At 42.7% G+C, this 21,824-nt stretch overlaps 1 protein-coding gene across 1 annotated transcript; it reads right to left on the bottom strand.

Moving 5' to 3' along the window:
* Positions 1-2,656: 2,656 nt before the first annotated feature.
* Positions 2,657-20,410, bottom strand: ADGRG1 (adhesion G protein-coupled receptor G1). Its single transcript, XM_070952967.1, has 12 exons — positions 20,371-20,410; positions 20,104-20,233; positions 17,983-18,130; positions 16,464-16,589; positions 14,420-14,536; positions 12,822-12,867; positions 12,453-12,556; positions 11,085-11,200; positions 8,689-8,957; positions 7,577-7,685; positions 5,567-5,835; positions 2,657-2,991 (listed from the first exon to the last, which is right to left on the bottom strand). The coding sequence occupies exons 1-12, from the start codon at positions 20,408-20,410 to the stop codon at positions 2,876-2,878; spliced, it is 1,590 nt and encodes a 529-aa protein (XP_070809068.1). The 3' UTR covers positions 2,657-2,875.
* Between the last annotated feature and the right edge of the window lie 1,414 nt (positions 20,411-21,824).

Here is a 21,824-nt window from a genome sequence, read left to right as displayed (position 1 = left end):
TAGTTGGGAGAATAATTTGATCCCTTCTTCCCTGTGGCAGCCCTTGAAGTACAGGAAGATGAGTGGCATATAAATTTGATAAATAATAATTAAGATCAGGGGTGAAATCTACTTACCTTTCCTACCGGTTCGGAAGTGCGCGCTCCACGCATGCGCATCATGTGCAATTTTGGACCCTCTGCACATGCACAAAGCCTTCTGCGCATGCGCAGAGGGTCAAAAACAGGTTACTTCCTGGTTAAAACCAGGAAGTAATGATGTACGGGCAGGTGGGCGAAGCCTCCTGCTGCCGACACTACCGGTTCTCTGAACCACCCACTGCCGCCACTACCGAATCACCCGAACCAGTGCGAACCAGTAGCATTTCACCCCTGATTAAGATGCATGTATTATGTCTCCCCTAAGCCTTCTCTTCATTAGGCAAACATACCTACTAGATTCCTTTAGCTGGTTATAGGATTTAGCCTCGGCAATATCTGACATCCAAATCCCTTGTATATTTTTATGGCATTTCTCTGCATTGTTTCTAGGGCTTCAGCATCTTTTTTGAACTGTGCTTACCAGAACTGGATGCAATATTCTAAATGTGGCCTCACCAGTGTGGTATAAAGCAGTACTATCATTTCTCGTAATCTTCACACTATCTTTCTGTTGAATGCAACCGAGGATCACATTGGCTGTTCAGGCAGCTGCAGCATACTGCTGGCTCATAGTTTAAAAGGCCGTTCGGGCAGGTTTCTCTCCTGCTATATTTTCTAATGTGCCATGCATAATGGTGTGCTAGGTAAACATGTAGCAATAGCACTTATATACCGCTTCACAGTGCTTTCCAGCCCTCTCTAAAGCGGTTTACAGAGTCAGCCTCTTGCCCCCAACAATCTGGGTCCTCATTTTAGTGGCCTCGGAAGGATGGAAAGGCTGAGTCAACCTGTAAGGGCAGAATGCAAATGAGTCCTGGCTTCTCTACAGTTCCTTGGGGCTAAAAGATGTGTTATTTTATTGGGTTTGGATTTCCCTCAGATTAACAGAGTTGGAAGGGACCTTGTAGGTCATCTAGTCCAACCCCCTGCCCAAGCAGGAGACCTATTTCTCCTGCTTGGGCGGGAGTATTTGGGTGGGAAATAGTACACTATTTCTGGCAGATGGCAATCCTGTCTCTTCTTGAAAGCCTCCAGGGATGAAGCTCCCACAACTTCCAAAGGCAGCTTCTGTTCCATGGGTTGATTGTTCTCACTGTCAGAAAATTCCTCCTTATTTCCAGGTTGAATCTCTCCTTGTTCATTTTTTCTATCCATTATTCCTTGTTTGTCCATCCAATGTGAATGCACACAGCCTGTTAAGCCACTATCCTGCCTCACAGTCCACATATTAATTTAGACCCCTTAAAGCAGTGTTTCTCAACCTCAGCAACTTTAAGATGTGTAGAGGTCAACTTCCAGAATTCAGCTTTAAGATATACAGATTTCAATTCCCAGAATTCAGGAAAAATGTGTGGACAGAATTCAGCTTTAAGTTATAATGAAGAGAAGGACCAGGGGAGACAGAAGAGCAGTCTTCCAATATTTGAGGGGCAGCCACAGAGAGGAGGGGGTCAAGCTATTCTCCAAAGCACCTTGAAGGCCAGTCAAGAAATAATGGATGGAAACTGGACAAGGAGAGATTCAACCTGGAAATAAGGATAAATTTTCTGACAGTGAGAACAATCAACCCATGGAGCAGAAGTTGCCTTTGGAAGTTGTGGGAGCTTCATCACTTGAGACATTCAAGACGAGACTGGGCTGCCATCTGTCAGAAATGGTGTAGGGTCTCCTGCTTGGGCAGGGGGTTGGACAAGATGACCTACAAGGTCCCTTCCAACTCCGTTAATCTGAATCTATCTACGATGGACAAAGGCCTGGAGACTAAAACATGCAATGAACAGTTGCAGGAACTGGGCATGGCTAGTCTAGTGAAGAGAAGGACCAGGGGAGACACGATAGCCGTCTTCCAATACTGGAGGGGCTGCCACAGAGAGGAGGGGGGTCAACCTGTTTTCCAACCGGGGGCAGAACCGGTTCGGTGATGTCATATTGTCACCGCTACTGGCTCGGCAGAACCGGGCCAAACCGGGAGGAACCCATCACTGCTGCAGACTTCCCCATGTACAGCCTGGCTTCCTTTCGCTCTCCACAACTTTTCACCAGGCACACAACCACCACACAAATGGTTGTTTGAGCTACATTTTGTCCAGATGTAATTAAGAAGGTACCTGCATTAATAAAAAATTGTCTTTAATACACGTGGTTTAAATTTCAATGTACTCTCATCAACTTTTCACACCATAGAAATTTTAAAAATATATTTACATTAGAAAGAAGAGTCATACCAATATAAGTAGTTCTTGACTTATGAACACAATTGAGCCCAACATTTCTGTTGCTAAGAGAGATATTTGTTAAATGAGTTTTTCCCCATTTTACAACCTTTCTTGCCACAGCTGATAAGTAGAACCACTGCAGTTGTTAAGTTAGTTACATAGTTCTTAAGTGAATCTGGCTTCCCTGTTGACTTTGCTAATCAGAAGGTCACAAAAATATGTGTCAGTTGTCAAGTGTCTGAATTTTGATCACATGTCCATGAGGATGTCGTAATGGTTATAAGTGTGAAAAATGGTCATTTAAGTCACTTTTTTCAGTGCCGTTGTAAGTTTGAAAGTCGCTAAACAAACTATTGTAAGTCAAGATTTCCTATATTGAAGGAAAACAGATCGGTGTCATCCCGAAGCTACTCAGAGGTATGAAGTCACCCAAGTCCACCAAAGAATTGTTTGATTGAGTTTCCAGGAAGATCCTCCCATGAGTGTTTCATATCCGAAGTCCCCCTGGCCAGGACAAGGTCAGATGCTAGAGTTGCTGGACTGGAGTTTCAGGCTGTTGGAAGACGTGCACTGCATGGAATTCGATCTGCGAGACTGCCACACTTTGGCCAAGTACCAAAGGAAGATGAGGAAGCCTGGAGAAACAGGAGGAGATCACAGATGTTAAGCAGTTCCTGGAAGGGAGTGAGAAATTTGGACACATGGATAGAACTGCAGTCAGGGGTGAAATTCAGCAGGTTCTGACAGGTTCTGGAGAACCGGTAGTGGAAATTTTGAGTAGTTTGGTGTTATGAGCAGATTTTTGGAACCAGAGATCACTTTGAGCATGGATCAGGGGTGAAATTCAGCAGGTTTTGACAGGTTCTGGAGAACCGGTAGCAGAAATTTTGAGTAGTTCAGAGAACTGGCAAATACCACCTCTGGCTGGCCCCAGAGTGGGGTGGGAATGGGGATTTTGCAGTATCCTTCCCCCAGGAGTGGGGAGGGAATGGAGATTTTGCAGTATCCTTCCCCTGCCATGCCCGCCAAGCCACGCCCACCAAGCCACACCACGCCCACCAAGCTACGCCCACAGAACCGGTAGTAAAAAAAATTGAATTCTACCACTGACTGCAGTATAATGTTGTACTGTAGGAATACCCTTGAAGAAAGGAGGAAGAGCTGCAGCCAAGGCAACAGATAGATAAAAAGAAATCTCAGTCCGGAGCAGAAATGTAAATCAGACTTGCAAGTTGCAGTTACTCATAATAAAAGTAGACAACAGAATAATAGAGTTGGAGCTGGAGAAACAGAAGATCACTGATGTTTAGCAGCTCCTGGAAGGGAGTGAAGAATTTAGACACACAGATAGAACTGCAGTCTAATGTTGTACTGTAGGAATAACCTTGAGGAAAGGAGGAAGAGCTGCAGCCAAAGAAACAGATAGATTAAAGAAATTTGAGTCCAGGGCAGAAATGTAATCTGAGAAAGCATCTAAGACAGAAACGCTCTAGTTCATATGAAAATAAAGGAAGGGAGATGGACATGCAGTCGGACTGTCAAAGTTCTGTTACTATAACCTTATCTTAAAAGTAGACAATGGAATGATAGAGTTGGAGCTGGAGAAACAGGAGGAGTTCTTAAGCAGTCCCTGAAAGGAATTGTGGAATTGGGTTGCAGGGACAGAATAGCAGCAGGGTTGAGGGTTTTTGACCATCATATGCTGTGGAAGGACTGAAATTCAGTGGTCAAGAATATTTATTTCCATTGTTGGCAATTTCTCCATATACAGGTCATTCCTGTCAGCAAATGTCACAGTCATTAAGCAAACCAGTGCTGCTATGGGCCAGTTTGATCAAAAACTGGAAGTAAATGATGGTTTTCAGGAAAACCATGGCATACTAAACACAAAACTATAGGGATTTTTCCAGGCAGATTTAACTCATCCCACATGCCTGGATTTCCACACTGAACCTCAAACCACCTACCTCATTTTATGTAGTCTAGCATGCTCTGCAAACATACCCTGTGGACAGTGTGGGTAAGGTAATGATTGCCCCAAAATCTTCCAATAGGAATTGTCTTCACTTCAAGTCCTAGGTGCTCTAACTTTCCCACTACAGTTGTTATACGTGGTAGATTGGTTAGGTCGATGAGATTCGTTCTACTTGAAGCCTTTGTCTACAGGGGTGGGATTGAAAGAATTCAGCAATCGGTTTGCTGCCTGGTTGCTGGGGGGGGGGGGCGTTGCTTACTCAGTCTCCTGCAACACAGCAGAGGGGGGACGTTTTCACACTTCCCAGGCTCCAGAGACTTTCCTCGAGCCTCCAGGAGGGTGAAAATAGCTTCCCCCGGGCACCAGAAGCCCTCCGGAGGCCAGAATGGGCCCATTTCCGGACATCCGGTACTTCCTGTTTTTTGCCCTCCCCAGGCTCCGGAGGCTTTCCTAGACGCTCCAGGAGGGCAAAAACGGCCTTTCCCGTGCACCAGAGGCCAGAAACAGGCCCGTTTCTGGATTTCCGGTAGGCCCATTTTTCGCCCTCCCAGAGCCTCCGTGTGCGCCCTGCACTCCCCTGCCCTGCAGGGGAGCGGGAAGACTCCTGGGAGGGGAAAGCTGGGCAGGGTCAGCCGGTCCTTGGAAGAACCGGTTCGGTGTACCAGATTAAAATTAACATCCGGTTCACCCGAACTGGTGCAAACCGGCTGAATCCCACCCTTGTTTGTCTACCTGGAGATGCTGGAAGTCAATCTAAGACTTCTCCAAACAAATCATGGGTTCTACTTACCATCCTCTAGGGTCTGCTTCACTTACAAATTAGATCAATATTTCTCAGTCTTGGCAATGTTCAAACGGGTGGACATCAACATTCAGAATTCTGGAGTTGGAGTCCACCCCTCTGAAAGTTGCAAAGTTTCAAAACATTGAATTAGATTGAAAAGGTGCATCTCAAGTTAGCAGCGATCTCCATATTACATAACAGGAGAAGCCCAAAGGTAGGAGACCAGAAGTAGACCTCACCCTGTTGATGATGGAGAAAAGTTAGACGAGCAGCAACTTGATCATCCCATCCTCTTAGGATCTCCTTCACTTTCACAAGCTCAGATTGAATTGAAAAGATGAAGTCACAGAGCCAAAATGCAACTCTCTCTTGTGTTGCGTGAAAATCCAGGGGACAAAAACTGATAAGGTGGCAGACCTCAAGAGTAAGGGGAGCAGGAATACTCACTGACCTTGGAGAGAGTTGATGATGGTGAAAAGATACACGGCCACCAGCTTGAAGGTCTCAGAAGCAATTGCAAAGAAGACCAGCCCCCACGGGATGCCCAGGACACAGCTCAGGCCCAGGAGCATCACCACATATCCCCAGTGACGCTTTTGATGTTTCAGCCTGAGAATCTCATACACCATCATGGTCAGCATGATGCTGTTGAACAAGAACACCAGGCTTAAATAGCCCAAATTCAGGAAACTGTTGATCTCCATTTTGGTAATCCAACAGCTGGAGAAGAAGAAGAGAAAAAACAGAAATATAAGTCTAGGTACTATTTAACTAGCTGGAAGGCTCATGAAAACTGGAATATGAGCTTTCAAATAGGCTGGGAAATTTTCTTTAAGCTGACACCTTCCCCCAAAACAGGAATTTCCAGGATGCTCCAGGGCCAATCATGAATGTGATGCATCCCATTCTTTTTGTGGCCTCTGCTCATTCCCTGATTCTCTCGTTCTCCAAGAAACTTGGTTGATGGAAATGTATAAAACAACATCATTTGTTTTATAATGAGACACGAGGGACAAAAAGATGGGTCATGCTAAGCGGGGCTTAATGAGCCTAGTCATAATACATCTTGATAGAATCACAGAATTCCAGGACTGGAAGGGATCTTCAAGGTCTTCTACTCCAACCTAATGCCCAAGAGCTTACACCATCCTGGAAAAATGTTGTCCAATCTTTTCTTGAAACCTTCTAGTGCTGGAGCATTCATCCATCCATCCATCCATCCATCAATCCATCCATCCTACCATCCATCCATCCATCCATCCATCCATCCATCCATCCATCCTACCATCCATCCATCCATCCATCCATCCACCCAGCCAGCCAGCCAGCCAGCCAGCAATGGAGCACATTCATGATATGAGATTAGAAGAAATTAATCTGGGAAATTATGATATAGATGAAATTCAAATATTGAGGTTGAAACAGAAGGGGAGACAGTTACTCTGTGTAAACATTTATGCACCACCCAGACAACAAATAATGTCGGTTAACCTGGAAAAGTCTTTAGTTGACATATTACATCAATGATTTAATTGTGACCTATTACTTTCTGAAACCCAAGATAGGGCCACCTATACTGTCAAACTATTTACTCAAACTGTATTACTATTATTCTTCTCATCCTTCCTAGTACCTATCTCTTCCCATTTATGACTATAACCACGTTGCTTGTATCTTTACAATTTATATTGTTTTACTTGTTTCCTAGTATGACTTGATTGCTTATTAGTAAGACTATCACTAAGTGTTGTATCTTATGATACTTGATGAATGTATTTTATTTTTCTTTATGTACACTGATGCACCAAAGACAAATTCCTTGTGTGTCCAATCACACTTTATCAATAAGGAATTATTTGACCATCTATGACTGTTTGTGAGGACTTTAACGCTAGTATTGACCCAGATTTGGTAATACTGAATCTAAAGGATAAAGACTTTTATGAATTGGAGGCCACTTTCCCTCTGGGACATATATCTCATAATAAAACCCAAAATAAACACAGATTAGAATTACATAAATTAATGTATATATTACAAAATTTATACATTCAGTCTATATGGATCACAATGGGATCAGTTCGGGTTCCTATACATCAGTCAGCCAGAAATAGGTGCAGTTGTTGATTATATATTATTTCTGACAGTGAGAACAATCAACCAATGGAACAGAAGTTGCCTTCAGAAGTTGTGGGAGCTTCATCACTTGAGACTTTCAAGAAAAGATTGGACTGCCATTTGTCAGAAATGGTGTAGGGTCTCCTGCTTAGGTGGGGGCTTAGACTAGATGACTTATAAAGTCCCTTCCAACTCTGTTAATCTGTTAAATATGTTCATATCACCCTCAAGGATATGATTTAGTACAGTAACATCTCTAGATGTTGGGTCTGAGCCTCTGCTACCCAGAGATGGACGGTTGTTAAAATAGGGGGCATTTTGTTCTATTCCCTCAGGAACTTACATGGCTGAAATGGTGTAATTACCAGGAGACTCGTAGACCTTAAAAGAGGAAAGCCCATAGTAGGACTGATCGATCCCAAAAATTAGGCATATGATGAGTGTAGGAAGACCTGCAGAGGAGAACAGCTAGAGTTAATGCCAGATACAGATACAGCTCCCCCTCCCCTAATTCCGCAACAATTGTTGAAAGGTAAATTCAAGCCAGTACCAAAATGGGAAAGAAATCCTAGATAATTAGATAATATGATTAGATTAATAATCTTAGAGGAATTATTGAGTCTGTCATCTGCACCTCTATAACTGTCTGGTTTGGCTCTACAACCCAACAAGACAGACACAGACTTCAGGGGATAATTAGAACTGCAGAAAAAACCATGGCTACCAACTGCCTTCCATGGAGGACCCATATACTGCACGAGTCAAAAAGAGGGCTGGAAAATATCTACAGACCCCTCACATCCTGGACATAAACTTGTTTCAACTCCTACCCTCAAAATGACGCTATAGAGCACTGCGCACCAGAACAACTAGATACAAGGATAGTTTTTTCCCGAACGCCATCACTCTGCTTAACACCTAATTCTCACAACACTGTCAAATAATTTACTAAGACTGTATTACTATTCTTCTTCTCTTCCTTACTAGTACCTATCTCTTTCCACTTATTACTATAACCATGCTTCTTGTATCTTTCAATTTATATTGTTTTTTTACTTGTTTCCTAGTACAAATTGATAGCTTATTAGTAACCTTGACTATCACTAAGTGTTGTATCTTTTTATTCTCAATGAATGTATTTATTCTCCTTATGTACACTGAGAGCATATGCACCAAAGACAAATTCCTTGTGTGTCCAATCACACTTGGGCAATAAAGAATTCTATTCTATTCTATTCTATTCTATTCTATTCTATTCTATTCTATTCTATTCTATTCTATTCTATTCTATTCTATTCTATTCTATTCTACTCTACTCTACTCTACTCTACTCTACTCTACTCTACTCTACTCTACTCTATACCATTCTATAAAATATAATAGTTCCAGAGTAAGAGATAGTGAGAGACAGATCCAAAACAAGGATGCAAAAAAAGAGATCTTTTTATCACTCACCCCAACCGATTAAGGACAGCTTGACAAGTAAGCATTTCATGTAGGAGTTGAAGACTTGGATCACCAGCCGGTAGAGATTGTAGCCCTCAATGCCCATCCAGGTCAAGCACGCAAGCATGGCAAAGTGTAGGAATATCCCACTAGCTTTGCAAGCTATGTCTCCTCCCTCAAGAGCCACGTACACCGCAATGAGGAAGCTCATGTCAAGAAGAAAGATGGCCCAGAGGAGATTCATGTGGACATAGACGATGTGGTCTCTCTGCTTTTTCCTGTGAAGAAGGAAGAGCATCGTACTTCTCTTCTTGGTTCTATGAGACTCTAAACTGCAGTCATGAAATGTCTTAGCACCGGTTGTAAGAAAGGGTTTGATCCCCAAGACCTGATCCCTGTGTTATCTAACCTCCTTCCCCCTCCAGATGTTCTGCAGACCATTCTCATAGTTCATTGCTGTTGGCCGTGCTGGTTGGAGCTCATGGAAACTAAAGTCCAAAAGACTGGACAGCCACAGGTCATCGACCTCTGTCCATCTCAGAAAACATATAACCTTCACGTGCACAAAGACTCCCATCCCCCACAGATTGCTGTCCAGAGGAGATTCATGTGGACATAGACAATGTGATGTCTGCTTTTTCCGATGAAAAAGAAAGAGCATCATACTTTTCTTCTTGGTTGTATGAGGCTCCAAGCTGCAGTCATGAAATGTCTTAGCACCTGTTGTAGGAAAGGGTTTAATCCCCAAGATGGATCCCTGAATTATCTAGACCTGCTTCTGTTGGAAGAAATATCCATCTAGTTCAGTTCCAAGCTAGGAAAAAGATGCTGAAAATAACACAGAGGCTGATTGGAAAGGAAGTTGGTTTATTGATGAAACAGAACCACCAGCAGCTTGAGGTTTTGGTTAAGCTGACCCAGAACTGCACGCTGTCTTTGTGTGTGGCTCTGTTCATCAATAATCTTTCCTTCCAATCAGCCTCCATGTTGTTTCCAGCGTCTTTCTCCCAGCTTGGGACTGAACCAGATGGATATTCCTTCCAACACTTCCCTACAGATGTTCTGCAGGCTATTCTCATCATCCAATGCTGTTAGCCATGCTGATTGGAGCTCATGGAAACTGAAGTTCAAAAGACTGGACAGCCACAGGTCATCGACCTCTGTCCATCTCAGAAAACATATATCCTTCACGTGCACAGACTCCCACCCCACCCCCGAGATTGCTGTCCAGAGGAGATTCATGTGGACATAGACAATGTCCTATGAAAAAGAAAGAGCTTCATACTTTTTTTCCTGTTTCATGAGACCCCAATGTGAGCACCTTAATCCTTCAAGGTTGCATTATCAGATGCAACTTTCAGATACCTTGCACTGCAGTTTTCACAGTCAATTGCTATTCACTGAGCTACCTGGGGTTTATTGAAATAGGTTCAAAACAGCCCCAGATCTACTGTTCTGACCCAGCTCCCCAAATACGACAAACCCTCTGTAGCTAAATCAATGATTCCTTTATTAGGAGTGCCGGCAGCCCCGGCAAAAAGTTTCTCTCTCACCGCAGTCTGTCCAGCAGGGAGATGAATAGTTGTCTGCCACATCTATTCATCTCCGCCTCCTGCCTTTTATCCCCAGAGCTAGAGTAGGGCTTCCCTAGCAGTGGTGGCTCTTCCATCCCAAGGACCGGCCCATAGATTTCCACTGCTCTCCTCTCGTCTGCCTTCTGTGCATCCATGCGTCAGGCACTGGACCCAGCTGTTCCTCCTCTTCCTCATCAGCCACATCCAGGGGCCTCTTGACTACATTTGATGGATGGTCCAGGGTCCCTCTCTCTCTCCCTCCCTCCCTCCCTCCCTCCCTCCCTCTCTCTCTCTCTCTCTCTCTCTCTCATTATATGGGTTCACAGCCACGTATGTGACTTGGGTAAAAAGGACTCACTGCGGATCTTACTCCCCTAGCCATTGCTACTCTGTGGGTGGTGCTCATCTCTTCTTTCAAGGCCATTGAGCCAGCACTGACCGAAGACATGTCATGTGGCCACCAGGACATCACGGGGCACTGTTTCCTCCCCACCAAAATACTACCTATTTATCTATTCTCAGTTGCATGCTTTCAGGACAGGAGCTCACCCTGCTGCATGGAGCTCAGGTCTCAAACCTGGGCTGGCAGTTTTCCGGTCGACAAGCCCAGAGCCACAATGCTGCCCAATGTAACTGAGAGCTGGGGAAATTATTTTTCCTGATGCCTGCTGAGATGTTCCTGCACATGATCTCATAGTGTTCTTCTTCAATGAGAAACACGGTGTGTCTTTGCTTGTTCCTCTTTCGGTGCTACTCTAACTTCCTTCTAAAGGAAGGAAGTCTTCCTCCTTTCCAAATCCTGATTCAGAGCAAAATATCAATGTATCCTACCTCAAGCAAAGGAAGACAATGGTGATGAATGAAGCCAGAGCTGAAATGATGCAACCAACATAACTGACAATGTTCAGGTATTCCTGGTGGACCTTGTCTATATCTGAGGAGGGGAGCTGTGGAAGAAAAGGCAGGAAGGAAAAGATCTAACAAGGGTAAATGAGTAAAGACTTTCCAGCAGCTCCAGGACTGAAGGAATCATAAATGTTCTGAATGTGGTTGGATCACAACTAGAAGAATGAGGCCTTCAAGTCCAACTTCCTGTCAGGGGTCGAATCCCTGAAAGCTGTCTGTCTTCCTCTTGAACATATTCTATGAAGAGAAATTTGCTTTCTGTCACTGGTTCTACAACCAGTGGAACAGAAGTTGCCTTCATAAATTGTGGGTGCTCCATCATTGGAGGCTTTTAAGAAGAGACTGGAGAGCCATTTGTCTGTGGAAACAGCAAAGGACCGGCCCACTGCAGCCCTCCCGAGCTCCATTTTCACTGGCAGAGGCTTGCAAGAGGCCGTTGCAGCCAAAAATGGAGCTAAGGCAGAGGTGCTATTCAGCAGGTTCTGACAGGTTCTGGAGAACCGGTAGTGGAAAATTTGAGTAGTTCGGAGAACCAGCAAATACCACCTCTGGCTGGCCCCAGAGTGGGGTGGGAATGGGGATTTTGCAATATCCTTCCCCCAGGAGTGGGGAGGGAATGGTTTTTTTTTTTTTTTTTTTAAATTTGATTTATATGCCACCCTTCTCCGGAGACTCAGGGCGGCTTACAATGCGTTAAGCAATAGCCTTCATACTTTTGTATATTTATACAAAGTCAGCTTATTGCCCCCACAATCTGGGTCCTCAATTTACCTACCTTAGAAAGGATGGAAGGCTGAGTCAACCTTGAGCCTTGGAGAGATTCGAACCAGCAGTAATTGCAGGCAGCTGAATGTTAATAACAGGCTATTAGCCAGCTGCGCCACCAGGCCCCTGCAGTATCCTTTCCCCTGGAGTGGGGAGGGAATGGAGATTTTTCAATATCCTTCTCCCAGGAGTGTGGCGGGATTGGGGATTTGGCAGTATCCTTCCCCTGCCACGCCCACCAAGCCACGCCCACAGAACCAATAGTAAAACAAAAATTGGATTTCACCACTGAGCTAGGGAGCCCATTTTCGCTGGCGGAGAGCTCGGACCAAAGGCGCTCCCGACACGAGTGGTGTCGAGCTAGCCGCACCCACCCTGCCATCCTCCCACCCCCCGAGGTCAAACACAGCCATGATGCAGCCCTCAATGAAATTGAGTTTGACATCCCTGTAAGAGTCCCTTCCAACTCATCTGTTAATCTGTTAAACCCCTGGTCTACAGGATGCTGATATGGAGTTTGGTACTTACCATGAGCACCGCAAAGAAGGTGAGATGGTCACAAAGGCAGGTTGTTTGGTTACCTCTATGCTTCACTTCACAGCCTGATGTATTCCACTTGCCGATGTCACCAGCTACGGTCAAAAGGAGAGGCTACTTTAGAGATGATTCTCTTGAAGGAGAGGAAATGAAAGAGCCCACCAACCATCATTCTTTTGGTGTTCCTACTGCAAGAAACACTAAAGGAGATGCCCAGAGAAGAGATTGGACAGACCCATTTGACCAGAATAGTAAACAAGGGGTTGGACTAGAAGACCTCCATTGTCCCTTTCAACTGTATTATTCTGTTATTCCTTTCAAATCTTCACATTCATGCTCCCAACATCTTTGGACACTTACGCTTGGCGCCCATAACCCAGAAGACACACCAGGGAGTAAAATTCCTCTGAAATAAAACCAAAATTCAAAGAGTGAATATAATGCATGGCTGTTTTGTTTTTTTTTAAATGTAAAATACAGGGAACAATCATAGAGACACATGCAATGTTTCTTAGGCTCTGCAAAAGTTTAAGACGTCTGGACTTCAGCTTCAAACTTCAAGCTTCAAGTCAACACTTCAAAGTCCAGGCATCTTAAATGGCTGAGCTTGGGAAATACGGATATATAGTTTTTGATACTTTTGGTCTACATGCAGTTTGGATGAGTCATTGAGATGATTGCAATCTTCCATCCATGTGGTATATAAAAGGAACTGAAGATCTGCTCTCCCCCACCTCCATTCATTTTTTTCAGATGACACAACATGTTATCATTAGGTGATGTGTTGCTGTCCCATTGTCAATCCTTCTCTCGCCTTGGTTGCTTCTCTTCCCGGTCTAGTTCCTGCCTCCCTCCAAAACTTGGGACAACAAAGCAGATTTTTTTTTTTAATTTGATTTATATGCCGCCCTTCTCCGGGAGACTCAGGATTATAATGCGTTAAGCAATAGCCTTCATAAAGTCAGCTTATTGCCCCCACAAACTGGGTCCTCAATTTACCTACCTTAGAAAGGATGGAAGGCTGAGTCAACCTTGAGCCTGGTGAGATTTGAACTTACTTTAATTGCAGACAGCTGGTGTTAAATTACAATGCATTAGTCTGCTGAGCTATCCAGGCTCCTTTTGAATTTGACCCCCATTGAGCTGTGCAGAGTCATAAATTTGAGATCGGTGGCTAGATAAATTGAAATAATCAATCAATTCATCACTTGATGGCCCTGGAATCTATTTCTCCAATCCTCCTAATTAGCATTAGTCAGCCAGCACTAATGACAAATGATCAGAAACATTACAGAGGCTGACAACGTTCACTAAGGACTACACAATTGTTAATGTTACCCTTTTTCAGACTGAAAGTGCTAAATAATTATTCTCATAAACTAAATCTATCTCTGTCTGTCTGTCTACCTGCCTACCTGCCTATCTATCTATCTATCTATCTATCTATCTATCTATCTATCTATCTATCTGTTTGTCTGCCTGCCTGCCTGCCTGCCTGCCTTTCTACCTGCCTACCTGCCTACTTGCCTATCTATCTGTCTGTCTGTCTGCCTGCCTATCTGTCTGTCTATCTTTCTACCTGTCTACCTGCCTATCCATCTATCTATCTGTCCGTCTGTCTGTCTACCTGCCTGCCTGCCTGCCTGCCCGCCTGCCTGTCTACCTGCCTACCTGACTGCTTGTCTATCTATCTATCTCATCTATCATCTATCTCACCTATCCTTTATCATCTATCTATCTATCTATCTATCTATCTATCTATCTATCTATCTGTTTGCTGTGCCATCCCATTTACTTCTCATTTCTCACATCATTTATGTGAGAAAGCCACAATATATGACTTGGCTTATCCCATACCATAAGAATGTAGAAATGTATGAAGAATTTTGATACAGACCTTCATGGCACTGAAAACAAGCCAAAATCAGGGCAATGGGAAGAAGAGATCTCTGACCTACCTGGTTGTGCCAAAAAGTTATTGATATTCGCTCTTTCGGGAGCAACCCGTGGACGGTTGTGTTCCCCACTGAGATGCCAATCACTTTTCCACCAAGGATCGGGTAGGAATCATTATCCTGCCGGAGACAATTTTTAGATTTTACTGATAGATAGATAGATAGATAGATAGATAGATAGATAGATAGATAGATGATAGGGAGGGAGGGAGGGAGGGAGGGAGGGAGGGAGAGAGAGAGAGAGGGAGGGAGGGAGGGAGGGAGGGAGGGAGAGAGAGAGAGAGAGAGAGATGATAGGTAGGTAGGTAGGTAGGTAGGTAGATAAATAGATAGATAGATAGATAGATAGATAGATAGATGATAGGGAGGGAGAGAGAGAGAGGGAGAGAGAGAGGGAGAGATGATAGGTAGGTAGGTAGATAGATAGATGATAGATAGATAGATAGATAGATAGATAGATAGATAGATGATAGGGAGGGAGAGAGAGAGAGAGAGGGAGGGAGAGATATGATAGGTAGGTAGGTAGGTAAGTAGGTAGGTAGGTAGGTAGATAGATGGATGGTAGGTAGGTAGGTAGGTAGGTAGGTAGATAGATAGATAGATAGATAGATAGATAGATAGATAGATAGATGATAGGTAGGTAGGTAGGTAGGTAGATAGATGGTAAGTAGGTAGATAGATAGATAGATAGATGATAGGTAGGTAGATAGATAGATAGATAGATAGATAGATAGATAGATAGATAGATGATAGGGAGGTAGGGAGGTAGATAGATAGATGATAGGTAGGTAGGTAGGTAGATAGATAGATAGATAGATAGATAGATAGATGATAGATAGATGGATGTAGGTAGAGAGAGAGAGATAGGTAGGTAGGTAAGTAGATAGATAGACAGATAGACAGGTAGGTAGGTAGGTAGGTAGGTAGGTAGGTAGATAGATAGATAGAGAGAGAGATGATAGGTAGGTAGGTAGGTAGGTAGGTAGGTAGATAGATAGATAGATAGATAGATAGATAGATAGATAGATAGATGATAGGTAGGTAGATAGATAGATGATAGATAGATAGATAGATAGATAGATAGATAGATAGATAGATAGATGATAGATAGATAGATGATAGGTAGGTAGGTAGGTAGGTAGATCGATAGATAGATAGATAGATGGTAGGTAGGTAGGTAGGTAGATAGATAGATAGAGAGATGATAGGTAGGTAGGTAGGTAGATAGATAGAGACATGATAGATAGATAGATGGATGATAGGTAGAGAGAGAGAGAGATAGGTAGGTAGGTAAGTAGATAGATAGACAGATAGGTAGGTAGGTAGGTAGATCGATTGATCGATAGATAGATAGATAGATAGATAGATAGATAGATAGATAGATAGATAGATAGATAGATGATAAATAGATGGATGATAGGTAGAGAGAGAGAGAGAGGTAGGTAGGTAGGTAAGTAGATAGACAGATAGGTAGGTAGGTAGGTAGATAGATAGGCAGGTAGGTAGGTAGATAAGTAGATAGGTATGTAGGTAGGTAAATAGGTAGGTAGGTAGGTAGGTAGGTAGGTAGGTAGGTGGGTTGGGTGGGTGGATGGATGGATGGATGGATGGATGATAGATACAGATAAGAGAGAGAGAGAAATAGGTAAGCAGATAGACAGAAATTGAGATAGACAAATAGATCGATTTTAAATAGATAGAGAGAGATGGATCTCAATATCCTTCCAGAAACAAAGTTTAGAGAAAGACCAATAGACGGATAGGCCAATAGATAGATAGATATAGACGACAGACAGAGATACGGGCCATCTTCTGCCTCTTTCCCTTTCCATAACGTATCTGTTCTATGATGCCAATAAATCCACGAAAGCTTGTGTTGTTAACAGTAACAGCAGCTTCCAAGTTCTTTTCCTGCTTTGCCACAACACACGAACAATGTTCCTGTAGACTAGAGGCTCGCAGAGGTAACCCTGGCAGAGCCACATGGGAGCCATGAAGACAAAATAAGAGACATCTCCGGCCTTAAGCTTTTCTCCAAGGCCGTTACCTTGAAGAGCACCGGGCTGGTCGCTGCCAACATCACAACTCTTCCCTCCTGGTTGACTTTGGCACCTTTGGCTTTTGCTAAGACTGTTTTTGACAGAGTCACTTGGAACTGGTTGATTTCAACATCCTGTAACACAGAAAACGATGTGGCATTACAGACTCTGATTGGAAAGGAAGAAGAGCAGCTGCCTTATAAAGGGAAGGCTGGGACCATCATTTCCCATCTGGATTTTCTTCTCTCTTTTTTTTAAAGTTTTTTTTATTGATTTTGATTCTGTATGTTGTGACAATACAACATACAGAACACATCATATGTGTTTCTTTTTACATGTCAGTTTCATTCCTCTTACTTTCTACTTTATACATTCCCCATTTTTCCCATCTTTTATTATCATCGTCTTTATCATCCCTTTAAATCTCATGAATGGAGAGGAGAATGTGACAAGGGTGTAAAATAGTGTAAATGAATTTTACACCCTTGTCACATTCTCCTCTCCATCATTTATTCACATTTACTTTCCCTAAACTCGAGCCAATCGTACCACTTGTTCCATACTTGATAGTATTCTGTATCTTCCTTTTCTTTTATTTCTTTTTTTTTAATTTTAAAAAGCAAAACTTTATTCATTCTTAAAAGAAAAACATTTAAAACATACAAAGACTTGATTAAGTTAAACGTTAACTTATCAAGAAACAAATTTGCATATACATGTACAATAATCAACTTCCACTACTAACTAATTATATATATACAGATATGCAAACCTACAGTGACATATTTCATTTTCTATCTATCTGACAGTGCATTCCTTTTACTTATAATAATTTCATCTAATTTTCATCTCTACCCATTTGGTCTCCTTTGATTTATCCTTTTCTTTTATTTCTTTCGTTAATTTGTCCATCTCTGCACAGTCCAGAATTTTCTTAATTATTTCTTCCACCCATCTGGATTTTCTTAATTTGGTTTGCATCTACTGGCTCTGGCAAGCAGGCAATTTACGCTTTGGAATTATTTGGAAATAATTATTTCCAAATTATTATCGCATTCTTCTTGGGTCAGAATCAGTGCTGGGTTTCAAAAATTTTTACTACCGGTTCTGTGGATGTGGCTTGGTGGGCGTGGTTTGGTGGGCGTGGCAGGGGAAGGATACTGTAAAATCTCCATTCCATCCCCAATCCAGGGGAAGGTTACTGCAAAATCCCCATTTCCTCCTGATCAGCTGGGACTCGGGAGGCAGAGACTAGATGGGGGCGGGGACAGTCAGAATTTTTACTACCGGTTCTCCGAACTACTCAAAATTTCTGCTACCGGTTCTCCAGAACTAGTCAGAACCTGCTGAAACCCACCTCTGATTATATACAGATAGTCCTTCAAGCTGTCAAGGTTGGACACCTCTGTTAAAGGTCTACTGCTCAAGCAGGAGGTTGGACTAGAAGACCTCCAAAGTCCCTTCCAATTCTGTTGTTCAGTATTCTATATTCTGGGGGGTTTTTTTGCATCCCAGTTCTGTACTCACCTGCAAAATTTCCTCAATGGACAGATTTTTTTCAAGCGTCTGGGGTACAATCTTGTGCACATTGGCAAATATCTTTGATCTCCCAAACCTCTTGTGAAGTCCTTGGAACTGTGTCTCTGTCAACACTGACTCCAGATGTTGGAGATATCTGTTGAGAAAAGGGGAACCAGATGGATCCAGGCAACAGTTCCACGGGTGCCCACCTCCATCAAAGAGGCGGACTGCCATTTCACTGGTCTATCTTAGTCCAACAGGCAGCAACACCTACAGCAAATTAGAATGATACAGCACCTGTACAGTACAGGTAGTCCTTGTTTAGTGACAGACTTTTTTTAAAAAGTTTTTTTTATTTTTTTACAAACATATCAATGTGTGAACAGTGTGGCACGTGCTAATACGAATAAAACTAGTAAAGTTGATCATAGCTACTACACTCAATCAACTTATATATTTCTATTAATAATACACATTTATATGAAGTTGCAGTCTATCATTATCCAATTGTCCCATGTTTTCTCTTGTTATTGCTTTTATTTTATTTATTTATTTATTTATTTTAATTAGATTTGTATGCCGCCCTATCTCCATAGGACTCAGGGCGGCTCACAACAATTAAGATATACAATCTCAATCCAAGTAAGAAACATGTTAAAATACATATTAAACGCATATTAAAATACATTAAAAATCAAAATCCCCGTCAGTCCAGACTGGGCAATGTAAACAGCCATGTTTTTAGTTATATAAAAGTGTGTGCGCTAATATTCCCTCTTCTCTTATTTCTGTCTCTTATGCTACCTTTTAATCATGTCATCTTTATATTAAAAAAAACATTTTCTTTCTATCCTACCTAACTTCTAGTCATGTCACCTATCTAATAAAAGAAAAGAAAGCGAGAGAAAAGAAAAGCAAATCCGAACAACAAAATAAAAAAGAAATCATCTATCCATCATCTCTTGCCCCGTTCACCATTCACTCTTATGGGGGTGCTCTTCGAACGCGATGGACAAATATCATCAACTTACCTTAATATTAACTTGCTTAATACCCTGTTTCCCTGAAAATAAGACCTCCCCTGATAATAAGCCCAATCGGGCTTTTGAGCACATGTGCTAAAATAAGCCTCCCCTGAGAATAAGCCCTCCGCGAATATATTTAAACAGTATGAGTGGTTGGAGGATAGGAAAAATGAGAAAGAGGAATGAAGGAGAGAGAAAGAACTGTTAAAATTAAGAGAGAAAATTGATAAATTATAATATAAATGACTGAAATGTAAAGATCAAGCAAAATGTAGATGAAATAAAGAAGATAAATAGCAATATGGAATAAGATAAAATTAAAATACGTATAAATAGTAAATATTAAGAAAGGATCACTATGAAAAAGCTGTAAAAAAGAGTTTATGTATATAAATGTTGTATGTTTGTGTTTTGTTTTAATGTGTTTACAATAAAAACTTTTTTTAAAAAAAAAAATTTTGAAAAAAGAAAGAAAATATTTAAACGCATGCACAGCTGGTCCCTGCCATTTCCTCTGGTTTCCTCCACATGCCCCAAAATAATAAGACCTCCCCAAAAATAAGGCCAAACGCATATTTTGGGGTTCAAAAGAATATAAGACAGGGTCTTATTTTCAGGGAAACATGGTATTTCTCAACCTCAGCAACTTCAAGAAGAATGGTCTTCAATTCCCAGCTGGTTTGGGAATTCTGGGAATTGAAGTCCACTCTTCTTGAAGTTGCTGAGGTTGAGAATCAACTAGGTTTGAACCACGGGTGAAATCCAAAATGTTTCCCTACCGGTTCTGTGGGTGTGGCTTGGTGGCCATGGCAGGGGAAGGATACTGCAAAATCTTCCTGGGGGAAGGATATTGCAAAATCTCCGTTCCCACCCCACTCTGGGGCCAGCCAGAGATGGTATTTGCCAGCTCTCTGAACTACTCAAAATTTCCGCTACCAGTTCTCCAGAACTTGTTAGAACCTGCTGGATTTCACCCCTGGTTTGAACCTAGGGAATGTAGATGAAAAAAGTAAGCCCATTCGGTTTTGGAGCTGTGAGGAATCAAAGGCCCAGTTCTCTTTTCTTCACTAGTACAGGCGGCCATTAGCCCACATATACTCACATAAAGGGATCTTCGCGTATGACACTCCTACTTGACTGAGGCATTTCTAAGTTTCTCAGTTTCGATTCTATTCTTCTAATTTCTGTTTCCACGTCATTTGTTCCATCGGGGTTTCTTTCCCCCCACACTGCTGGATAAAGCAAGAAAGAATATAACAGAAAAGCACCTTGCTCACCAGAAGCCTTCCCTGAGGAACATCTAGTGATGGATCTTAGAAGGGAAGGCGAGGTGTTGTGCTCCATAGAAAGGGAGACAGCTGTATATTACCTGGGAGCTGGAGAAGGAGAAGGAGAAGATAAAAAGGCATCCCGGGAGCTCTGGTCTCAATCCAGATGCTGCAGAGGCTTGATGTTTGTTTACACAAACCAGGTTTCCTTGCACAACCTCTAATAGCTTGGCTCTCCTTCAACGCACCTGGAAAAGTGTGCAGTTCTGGAAGTTAAAACCTCACCATTGTCTTTCAGGAAAGACACAAATGAGCTGTGAATATATCCTGGAATTGGTATGTTTTTAAAGTAGGTCCCTCATGAATATATATAGTACAAACCACATTTAAGATCCTTAGTTCCTCACCGCTGACTTCCATGAAAGAGACAAGAGCAGCACCTCCACTCTACCTGGGAAGGTGGAATTCGCTTACCTTCCCTACCAGTTTGCAAATGTGAGGGCACGCGCCACCTCTGCGCATGCGCAGTAATCATGCATTACGCAGGTGGGCGGAGCCTCCCACAGTTGCCGCTACCAGTTTGTGCGATCCGGATAGAACCATCTGAATCCCACCACTGACTCTACCCCAATTGGAGATACTATAATGGTCTTTAATACATAGAAAGAGAGCAGGTCTATCAGTGATGAAATCCAATTTTTTTTTACTACCGGTTCTGTGGGCGTGGTTTGGTGGGCGTGGTGTGGCGTGGTGGGTATGGCAGGGGAAGGATACTGCAAAATCCCCATTCCCTCCCTATTCCTGGGAGAAGGATACTGCAAAATCCCCATTCCCACCCCACTCTGGGGCCAGCCAGAGGTGGTATTTGCTGGTTCTCCAAACTACTCCAAACTTCCACTACCAGTTCTCCAAAACTTGTCAGAACCTGCTGAATTTCATCCCTAGGATCTATGTATTTGGATTGGTATCATTCTATAGTGCAAGGGGCAGAATGGTTCAGTGGTTAAAGACTCTGAGCTTGTCAGCTGGAAAGCTGGAAAGCTGACAGCCAAGGGTTGAGACCCAAGCATTGCAGGATGGGGTGAGTTCCATTATTTGCTCCAGCGCCTGCCAACCTAGCTGTTCAAAAGCATGCAAATGTGAATAGATAAATAAGTACTACTTCAGTAACAGCATTTCATTTGCTACATGACCAGACAACACTGGCTCCCTTGACTAAGAAACGGAGACAAGCATAGCCCCATACAGTTAAACATATAAAGAAACGTATTAACCAGGGAGATCAGAGCAGCAAAGAGAAGCTACTCTGAAAAGCTAAGGAATCAGCTCTCAACAAATGAACCAGCAAACATGTGGAAAACTCTTACAAATATCACCGGTTACAGCAAACCTTCTTCCCAGGCTGAAGGAAATCAACAACTGGCAGATGGCCTGAACGTGTTTTATTGCAGGTTTGAAAGGAAACCTATCTCCACAACCCCCATCTCAGACACACCAACAACAGCCAAGCCTCCTACAACTGACCCCATCCCATTGGGTTCACAACCCCTGGTGA

This window comes from Pituophis catenifer, unplaced genomic scaffold (genome assembly GCF_029215685.1).
Source record: "Pituophis catenifer annectens isolate HBS135680 unplaced genomic scaffold, rPitCat1.0.hap2 SCAF_13, whole genome shotgun sequence".
Classification (NCBI taxonomy): domain Eukaryota; kingdom Metazoa; phylum Chordata; class Lepidosauria; order Squamata; family Colubridae; genus Pituophis; species Pituophis catenifer.
Note: the sequence above shows the minus strand (reverse complement) of the source record. Positions and strands in the feature narration are given on the sequence as shown.